This window comes from Meriones unguiculatus, chromosome 8 (genome assembly GCF_030254825.1).
Source record: "Meriones unguiculatus strain TT.TT164.6M chromosome 8, Bangor_MerUng_6.1, whole genome shotgun sequence".
In the NCBI taxonomy this organism is placed as follows: Eukaryota; Metazoa; Chordata; class Mammalia; order Rodentia; family Muridae; genus Meriones; species Meriones unguiculatus.
The window spans coordinates 12049677-12060445 of record NC_083356.1 but is presented as its reverse complement, the minus strand read 5'-3'; the positions used below and the strand labels follow the sequence as shown (position 1 = coordinate 12060445).

At 39.3% G+C, this 10769-nt stretch overlaps 1 protein-coding gene across 1 annotated transcript in view; it reads right to left on the bottom strand.

Moving 5' to 3' along the window:
- Positions 1–211: 211 nt before the first annotated feature.
- Cpne8 (copine 8) overlaps positions 212–10769 on the bottom strand; it is a 176180-nt gene continuing 165622 nt past the window's right edge. The window contains exon 20 of the mRNA XM_021645741.2: positions 212–1912. Coding sequence (XP_021501416.2) covers positions 1724–1912 — 189 coding nt within the window. The 3' untranslated portion in view covers positions 212–1723. The remainder of the gene's footprint in view (positions 1913–10769) is intronic.

Here is a 10769-nt window from a genome sequence, read left to right as displayed (position 1 = left end):
TGTTACGGTGTGTATGCTTGTCCACATAAGGAAAATAACTGATATTTGACAAGAAGAAACAAATATTGATCTCATGTACTTTTGTCTTTTGGAGTGAACAATGAAGGTAAATGAAAAACTATCGGCTAACAAAATAGACTGGCAGGAATGTTTAAGATGAGCAAAGCAAATTATGAGACTCCATCACACCTGTGAACGAAACCCAACACAGTTATCCTTTTAAAGATTTTAATATGTACTTAAAAACGGACAATTCATATCACAGTTATGTGACTGTGATTCTGTTAGCTATGAGGATTATGTATTCTTCCAGTAAAACAGCTTCATGCTTATAAAAGTCACCAGAGGTCAACTTGTGACAGGAGAACACACAGTAGGAATAATCCAAGTAGCAAAGAGGGGGGAGGCAGAGAGATTATACAGCAGTCACGCTGTTGACACAAAAAAGAACAATAAATAAATGCACATTTCTGTAGTTTGAAGGCAATTCACAATCATTTCCAGGAATTCTGTGAGAATTTAAGGCCATTTGTTCTAAAGAAATTTAGACATAACTTCACAAAACTGTAGTTCGTATAAAAACTGTACAATGAGAACTATTTAGAATTGATTGTGAGCAGGCAGGTCGGGATATAGGAGTGGGGTATTTCACAAACAGGCAGGTCAGGGTGCAGGAACAAGTTTGTTTCACGAATGTGGTGTATGCTGAGTCACAGGGATGTGGGTGTTGAACTGAGAACTCACAAGAGACTCTCGCCTGTGCAACTCGTGTGGCCAAGTGGAATGGTGAGGACAGGAAACCCCAAGCAGGAGAGCAGGTATCCCTTTGAATTAAAATATCTAGACAGGATACAACTGAACACAAAATTTAAAACACTTGCTACAAGGTTTGGAGTTATATTCTTGGTTTTGTTATATTCTTGGTTTTACTCATTAGCATTATGAGGATGGTAGTTTTTATACAAAGTATAATCTGTGGGTTCACAGGTCACTGTTTGCCTTTTTGTTGCTTCTACTCATGAAACATAAATTGACTGCAGTATAAATTTAAACCATAAGTCCATGAAAATGCATATTTTTACAGGGTCATATCTGTTTATGAGTTTAAACTCCCACAATTGGCCCAAACAGGATACATATTAACTAGCAAATGGTTCCTTTTCCCTCCTTCTCTCCCCTTACTCATACAAGTGTCCAGACAGTCATTCAAAGAGATATTGCTCCTGTGATTATAGCTATTGCAATTTAGAAGACAAAGGATTCAATATTCAAAACTTATTCTTAAGAACAGTTATAAAAGTATTGAAATTTAAAAAGTAGTAACATGTAAACATTGACACAAAGACTGCTGTCCTATATATGTAGCAGTCGAGGACAATATTTGTGTTAAAAACGTAGCTTGTGCTTTTTCCCAATAATACATTGGAAATTTGCTAATCTGTCAAGAACAAAACAAAAAAAAAATATTTGAAAATTAGAGAAGACATCTCTACTTCGCTTCAAGCATCTGAACGAGTTTCCTGTTGCCCATGCAACAACCATATTTACAGTTTTGGTTTAGGAAGAGAGTTAATTTTGGATCCAAGAAAGCACACTTATCGAGGACTGCTGAAACCAATCTGAGAAAGTGTCTCATTTCCTGGTTCAGAGCAGAGCACCAGGTGCAAAGCATAGGCTCAGCAGTTCTGATTGACGTGCGATGGACATCAGCATCTGGGCGTGGTCATATCTGCGTCTGCAGCACGTGTGTGGGCGGGGTGTACGGCGGAGGTGCTGGTGATGGCTTGATTCCTCTGGCTCTCATGTAGGAGAGAAACTGCTCAGGGATCTCAGCTAAGACGTCTTTGGCTAGTCTAGCCATGCTCAGTATGTGGTTCCCACTTCTGTCGATATAATCCCTGAAGGGCACAAACTAGGACAGAGAGAAAATTACTTCACATCCTTCAGCTTTTAATGTAACAGATACAAAATCAGCATGCACAAATAGTTTTTTTTTTTCTTTTAGCTTTATGGATGATTTTTGAGACAGAATCATACTATATAGCCTAATATGGCTTAAACTTGTGACCCTCCTGCCTTCCAGTATTGGTATTTTAGTTGTGCACCCCTAAGCCTGGCTTAAATTCAAGCAACTGAGTGTAGGAGCGTCCTAGTTCGTTTCAGCTGTCAACTTGACTCAACCTAGAGCCACCTGAGGGAGTCTCAAATGAGGGATTACCCAAATAAGATTGGCTCTCGGCTGTGTCTGTAAAGGAATTTTCTGACTGATGATTGATGTGAAAGGTCCCCTCCCCTTAGGGGCAGTTCCACTCCTAGGCTATACAAGAAAGCTAGTGAAGGGAGCCATGCTCTGAGCTGGCAGGCATGAGATCTGCTTTAGGCCCCTGCCTGGATTCCTGGCCTGACTTCTATCAGCAACGGAAATGCCCTGAAAGCATAACCCAAGTAAACCTTCTCCTCCCAATACTTGCTTTCTGTCTGGGTATTTTGTTTCAGCAACAGGAGAATCACAAATGCCCAGAGTAACAGTATGATCAATACAAATCTTATCTTTAAAATACATTTGTTACTACAGCTGACTGTTTCAGCAATCAGATCTTCATAATGTGTGTTCAGCAAAGGGGCGGTGATTCTCTTTCTTTTTATACGTGTATCTTGTTTTGGGGTATTACTTAGCTGATGCCCAGCATGCCGGGGGGCATTTCACCTCTATGGTTCTTATCTTTCTTGTCAAAATGGTCTAGTACGTGGTTAATTCAGTTTTGATATAAAAGTTAGCTAATGCAGAGCATGGGACAAGTCTTACACCATTCAGCACAGAAAGCAGCACACACGATTAATGACTCCTAAACATGTTATTTTTAATTGTTATGAGAACATCACATTGTGGCTATTGAATACACAAAGGCAGTATTCTGCTACATTGATGGTATAAATCTGTTATTTGTGAAAGCAAAGATCCCAGCGCGAGATGCTGGAATCATTCTTACTGAAATGTTATAATTGTTTTCATATCTAAATGTCATTGCTTCACTTTTATCTAGCAATTACATAGCAGCCCTTATCAGCGATGTGCCATGTGCTCTGCCGAGGGACTGCCTGGGTCCATTCTTATTTGGAACCATTACTTAGTTAATAAACATAGTACTGCTGAGTATACCAATTCAATTTCTCTGTAAGGTATGATTCTTGAAGCAACTTGGAAATGATTGAAATCATTAGGGATATGTGGATAGTTTATGAGACATTAATCTTTGGTCTTGAGAGGAAAAAACAGAGGAAAGACATTAAGATGTAGAATAATTTCTGCATATAGGATTTGAAAGTTTATATTAATGTTTTTCTTTCAGAAAGACCAAGAACATTCCATTTTCATATTGTAATATAATTGTGACAAATGTAATCTGAAAACTTGCTTTTGATGGAAGCCATTATTCAACATTTGCCTTAAGAAAAAAAAAACTATTATTTGTACACTTAAAACAATCTGGTTGCGACAGGGAAAATGAGTTAAAGAATATAGAAAACTAAACAGCAGGTGTAATTTTGATGTAGTGAAGGCAGTCTGGTTTTGCTGCATTCTCCTAAAGCCTCTTCCTCAGCTTTCAGACATGCAATAGATGAAGGGGTTGCTCGGCCCTGAAGGCTGCTGAGCCAGAGCAGGAGAAAGCTCAGTGTGTGCAGTCTTCTGGTGAGAAGGGAAAGGGGAGGGCGTGAACTTTGTAAAGTCTGCTTACTTCACTAGAGGAAAGATGACATTGTGTAACAAAAATCTAGAGGTGCAAAGTCACAAGTTAAGCACTGTTTGTTTGTTTGTTTTTTCTCCCATTCAATCTAAATAAACAATTCAAAGAATTTAATTTTTATTTTTTTTAAAAACCTTTTTAAACCCTTTAAGCAAGCACTGTAAGATAGGCTTATGCTTTCTTTTGTTCTTTCATTTTGAAGATAAGAAGACATTTTTGTTAGCATGAGCATTTTTACGCATGTAGATCTCCGTGTAACTCAATGCACTTATTGGCATCGTTATTATTATTTTATTGAAAATGTATTTTTTTCATATAATGTATCCTGATTACTGTTTCCTCCTCCCAGTTCCTCCCAACCTCTCTTCACATGAACTCACAGAGGCTGAGGAAGTATGCACAAGGCTTGCATGGGTCTGTAGCCAGGTGGCGTCCTAGAGCAGAAGGAAGTGGAAAAATGCTTCCATTCTTAACCTAGAAGCTATCCTCAAGTGAAAACCACTTGCAAATGAAAATTTTGTTTTCTCCAAAAGACTCTTAGGGGAAACAAACTACTCTTAAGGGCAGGCTGCACGCCCAGCAGTAGACAGAAAATGAACTCAAAGGCATTTTTGTGGTTCTTTGTCTCATAATGTAAAGTTAGAGATTGTTTTCTCTTAATTTTTCTTTTTTATTATCTGTATAATATATATTACAGGCATATGAATTACCCTACAGGCCCTTTCTGTATATATTTTGGCTTCAAGTTTTGTATTTTTATGGGATTCCCGAGTGTGCTAACAAACGGGTCTCTGTGTCGATATCTGTTTCCTGTGTATTTCCTTGGGCTCTTTTCTTCAGCTTGTTTGCCCAATGTGTTTGTTTTTGTTATATCGTATCGTATACCATAGTATAGTATAGTCCCTTAGAAGCCTGTTTATTTTTTCTAATGAGAGACAGAAAGAAGATAGTTCTGACGTGGACTTTGTTAGTTGAAATAAATCATAATATTTGAGAATTTTGTTATATTATGGAGATATCAGAATTAGAGTCACGATACCCAGAGTTCTCTTCTTCTAAGCCTGTTTATAAATAATGAATAACACAACAATGAAATAAACCTAGGATTTATATCCTCTGAGGGAGTATTCATCATGTCTAACTTAAATTTGTTAGACAGCCACACAGTCTGACATGCCACCTGAGCCCAAGTTGAGAACCCAGCCAGAGAATGTCTTGTTACCAACAGGTTTTTACTTATCACAGAAGTATGCAAAGAGTAGAAAAAAAAAAGTTGTGAACTTACTACTTGATAATCTAGAGTTATGTAAATTTTTTCCTGAGGGGCATTTGTTTTTCAGTCCTGTCACCAGGTACGCAATCAGCAAATGGAGAAATGCCAACCCCTCTCCACTCTCATTACCTCTTATTACATCAGCTTGACAGTTCTCAAGACAAAATGTCCTCCTACCCTGACATTTTACCACTTGGATCACCCTCTCTTTTCTTAGTTTTGAGTTCTGCAGCTAGGGACATTTGGTTTAAAAATAAGCAAAAAACAATCCTCACATATGGTGAAGGTACAGTGTCATCACTGAACTCGAATCTTTTTTATTTTGTTTTGTTGTTATTTATTTATTCATTACAATGTCCTTACTTTGTATCCCAGTTGTAGCCCTCTCACTCTTCCCCTCCCAATCCTACCCTCCCTCCCTCTTATCCTTCCATGCCCCTCCCCAAGTCCACTGATAGGAGAGGTCCTTCTCTTCTTCCCTCTGACCCTAGCCTATCAGATCTCATCAGGACTGTCTGCATTATCTTCCTCTGTGGCCTGGTAAGGCTGCTTCCCCCTCAGGGAGAGGTGATAAAAGAACCAGCCACTGAGCACATGTCAGAGACAGTCCCTGTTCCCCTTACTAGGGTACCCACTTGGATACTGAGCTGCCATGGGATACATCTGGGCAGGGATTCCAGGTTGCCTCCATGCATGGTCCTTGGTTGGAGTATTAGTCTCAGAAAAGACCCCTGTGCTCAGATTTTTTGGTTCTGCTGCTCTCCTTGTGGAGCTCCTGTTCCCTCCAGGTCTTTCTATCTCCCCCTTCTTTTATAAGGGGGAGATAGAAAGTTTGGCTATGAATCTCAGCATATGTTTTGATACCCTGCTGGGTGGAATCTTTCAGAGGCCCTCTGTGATAGGCTCCTGTCCTGCTCCCTGCAGGGAATCTTATGAAAGAAGGGGGAGATGAAAGACCTGGAGGAGACAGGAGTTTCACAAGGTGAACTCAAACTCTTAAACAGGTACGTTAAGAAGAAGACAGCACTATTTACAGTGCGCTGATTTAACATATTCATACATCAAACAGAGTGGATATATCTTGCTCTGTAGAAAACATGGTATATGTGGTACTCGACATCTTCTTTCAACTCACTCCCCAAACTCTTGTGTAAAGGAACATCGTTCATGGCTGCCCTGATGGATGGTTTTGCCTAGTTATGAAAACAAATTTGAATGTGTTTGGGCAGATGGGCTTTTAGTTGCTGTTCACTCAACGGTGTTTGGTTGTTCCTACTGTGCTGAACTCCATTAGTGAGTATTCAAGCCTAAGATTTCAAGGCTATTATTCTCCTTCTAATGGAAAATATAATTTAAATGTTATTTTAAAGGAAATGATAGGCTGTCTAGCAGCTGCATGCAGCCAGGAAGAATGACATTGCATTAAATGCAATGGTCAATCCAAAGCACAACAAACAAAAACACTTTAAATGTACTGATCTAAGAAAATAAACACCATAAGAACGCACCTTGCTCACTGTAAATGCAAGATTAAATCTTTAGGCCATGGGACATAATCTTAAATACAGTGGTCAAATCAAGGTACACCTACTATAAAATAAAGATGTGCAAAATGCCCTCCCATCAGATGGTGCCAGCATGGTAACTGACAACTGCCTACTCTGATATTAATGCCCTGGTACTGAACGACATAGGAGGTTTTCTGATAAGGGATTAAACACAGTATCTTCTTTAATGTCATAGGTATTCTATCCTTTATTTCGTTTGACCTAAGAGGAAACTTGTTGGAGGCTGGTCTGATGTGTGTTACTGGCTCTCAAGATCTGGTTACATCTATCCTTGTTTTGTAAACCTGCCTAAGACATACCTGATTGGTTGATTAAACAGTCTATACCTGGACATGGCAGAATGGGGAAGGCATGGCTAAGGTTCTCAGGCTTGGAGAGGACAGAAAAAGCATGAGAAACAGATAGACAAGAAGAAAGGAGGAAGGAGGAAGCCATAATGGGTTAGTGTGGAGATTAAAACTATGTGGGCCAAGTGGAAGGCCTCCAATAATGGCATGAAAAGCCCCAGATGAAGAATACAAGCCAGTACCATGGGATTATGGATGGAAGGTAGACCAGATGAGGAGGATTAAGGTAGATGGCATTGGATGGGGGCTGGGAGATGGATGGTGGGGTTATTGAGCCAGTGTAGGTGAAATATTTGTCTGGCCCAAGGTAAATAAGGCAATTATAAAATCTAACAGGTGTCCATGTCTTATTATTAGTGATAACAGGTTAAATAATACTGCTATGATAATCTTAAGGCTAACAGTAAAGATTAAATAGCCCAACATACCTATTTGTTATTTGCTACACTATAAACTGAAGCTCAGAGAGTTTAACTTAGCAAGTCCAAATAGGGGCCAGTGCCGGTCGTTATTTACCTGACTCTGACATGTCAGATTCTATAGTTATGTGGAAAAATGGCTAGATTCTGACAACCTTTAGAATTTTACATCAGGAGAGAGGCGTACTCTCATAAAAGGTAAGTTTTGGAATCAGAACTGGATTTATAGTCACAATAGCTCTGTGTGACTTACTTACCTCTGCATCTTGGATCTCAGCTGTCTTTTTATGTAAAGGAATAGTGTGAAAGCAAAAGGTAAGGTTCTGTTGCTCTCCTTGTGGAGTTCCTGTCCTCTCCAGGTCCCACTATCTTCCCCTTCTTTCTTAGGATTCCCTGCACTCTACCCAAAGTTTGGTTAAGAGTCTCAGCATCTGCTTTGATATACTGCTGGGAAGTCTTTCAGAAGCCCTCTGTGGTAGGCTCCTGTCTTATTTCCTGTTTTCTCCTTCTTTCAATGTCCATCCCATTTGTCTTTCTGAGTGAGGATTGATCATCTTACCCAGGGACCTCCTTCTTGCTTAGCTCCTTTAGGTGTACAAATTTTAGTATGTTTATCTTATATTATATGTCTAGTATCCACTTATAAGTGAGTATATACTGTGTGTGTCTTCCTGCTTCTGGGATACCTCACTCAGGCCGATCTTTTCTAGATCCCACCATTTGCCTGCAAATTTCATAATTTCCTTGTGGATTATGAAAAAGACAGGGGTCTTTTCTGACACTGATACTCCAACCAAGGACTATTCATGTGTATATTCTAGAACCCCTGTTCAGATGTATCCCATGGCAGCTCAGTATCCAAGTAGGTTCCCTAGTTATGGGAACAGGGACTGTCTCTGACATGAACTCAGTGGTGGGCTCTTTGACCACTCCTCTACCCTGAAGGGGGAGCAGCCTTACCAGGCCACAGTGGAGGATAAGGCAGCCAGTCCTGATGAGACCTGATAAGCTAAGATCAGATGGAAGGGGAGGAGGACCTCAACTATCAGTGGACTTTGAAAGGGGAAGGGGAGGAGATAAGGGAAGGGGATACAGCTGGGATACAAGGTGAATAAGCTGTAATCAGTATAAAAAAATAAAAATATAATTAAAAAGAAAAAAGAGAAGGAACACATTCCAAGACAGAGGACTTTTGCCCACACCAGTGAAATGTAAGTCAGGTAGATGATAGGGGAAAGTACAAGCAAACATCATGAAAATATGTGTTATAATGGCAGATAAAATATGTTTTTAAGTGTGTGTAACCAAAGAGGAAAATTGGGGTCAGGTTGTGGAGATGATTAAGTGATCTAGATGGCATGTAAAGAATTTTCTAAGACATTCTAAGACTGCATCTAGCTTCTAGTTTTCACTTATCATTAGCTGGGGCTTATGGGTAAGGGGAAATGAACTGAAATTTACATTTTTTTAAAGATTTATTTATTATTTATACAACATTCTGCCTGTACACCGGATCTTACTATAGATGGTTATGAGTCACCATGTGGTTGCTGGGAATTGAACTCAGAACCTTTGGAAGAACAGCGAGCATTCTTAACCTGTGAGCCATCTCTCCAGCCCCGAGATTTACTTTTTAAAAATACAGTAATCAAGTGTCTGTCATGCTGTTAATGAAGGGGTCAATGGTGGAATGCTCTTCTCTTATCTAGGATACAGAACATAGAACAGACTCAAATATCATTCTGTGCAATTTTCAGAAGCTGCTTCCTACTTGACAGCAAAAGAAAAACCCAACCTACTGTCCCCCAAGGACCAGCTGAACCTCAGCTACATTCTACAAGATACAGGTCTCATTTTTCTCAAACCGAGACGTATAGGGATTTATTAGTAATGCATTTAATAACTTGATTAGCTTCAAAGTGAAACCGATTGCAAGAAAACTAGAGCCCATACAGCCTTTATTTGGTTTTCTGTCGCTACTTTGCCAGCTTGTCCAGACATATTTCCCGAACAATGGAAGATACACAATATTATCCCACTGTCTGCAACACTCGAGAATGCTTCCGTATAAATACCTAATCTACAAATATTTCATCAGAACATGGGGAACTTGGCTGGCAGGTCCCTGGCAAGAACCAAAGTGATAAGGGAGAAACAACTCATACTTCTGTCTGGAAGGTAAATGGCCAAGCTCCTCACAGTTTGCAAGGGTGAATTCTGGAACTTTCCTGAGAAATTAGAAAAATATATCAAATCCCCTCCTTTAATGAACTTGTTATGAACCTAAGCTAACGGGGAACAAAGAGTTTACTGCCTGCTAAAATCTCAGAGAAAAACAAAGATCAAAGAGCGTGGACCCTACAAACAATACAAGAGGCTAAGAGAATGTAGTGACTGTGCCTTCACAGGCCTTCTGAGTCCAAATTCAGTATATGTCCCAATGCTGTCCATCCATTGAGAGACAAGGAAGTTCTTATTTTCATAAACGTCAAGAGGTATGGTTTTATCATAACAGTATAGCATGATGGTCCTGTAAAAACTCTTGGTGATGTGAGCAACCTTGATTTGTTAGGGATAATGTTATGTTGCTTCTCTTAAACATTCATTTGGAAGGAACAAGCGATGAGATTCCCATTTGATTTTATAAAGAAGCATTGTCATAGCAACAGAGCACATTCTGAAGTCCTTTCCATACACGCTTCCTTTCAGTAATTTGATTTTTGGAAAGTGTGGGCTGGACATTATGTGGAGCTTTGAGATAAAGTAAGATTACTTGAACCCATAATTATGGTGATGAGGTTAAGGCGAATAATTATGCATCTAATTATGGAAATTAACACCATGATACACAGCATCGCCATGGCCGCTTCCTCAGCTTACTTCCTCTCTTGCCGCATAAGTTGGTGCTTTTTACATTATGCCTTGTAGAGAAAAATTAAATCACATATATTTATCTTTTAGAAAATTATTGTGAAATTGTTTCTGTGTTAAAATGGAATTTCAGTGGTTTTTGGAGGAGTCATTTATAATCCATTTTAATATTACTATTTCTTTGTTGTTGTGCTTGAGAGCAAACTCAACAGCATTTAGCATGCACATGCCATAGAGCTACACTGTGATCCTTTTATCTACCAACTTAGGGCGTTCCCCCCCCACCAATCATTCTAGTCATTTTGTTGGCTACTACTGAGAGGTACATCAGAGACATATTTTATGTTGATTCTTTCACTTTACTCCACAAGGCTCCTCATCGCTCAGAACATAGAAAGTTAGTTTGTCCAAGTTAACACAAGTTAGAATTTGAACCCAAGTCTGTAGAATTCCAAATTACATATTTACAGTAGTTACATTAGGAGAAGGCATGCAGGAAATTATTTGGAGAAAATTTCAATGCCCATTGTTTGTGCCCCTAAAAT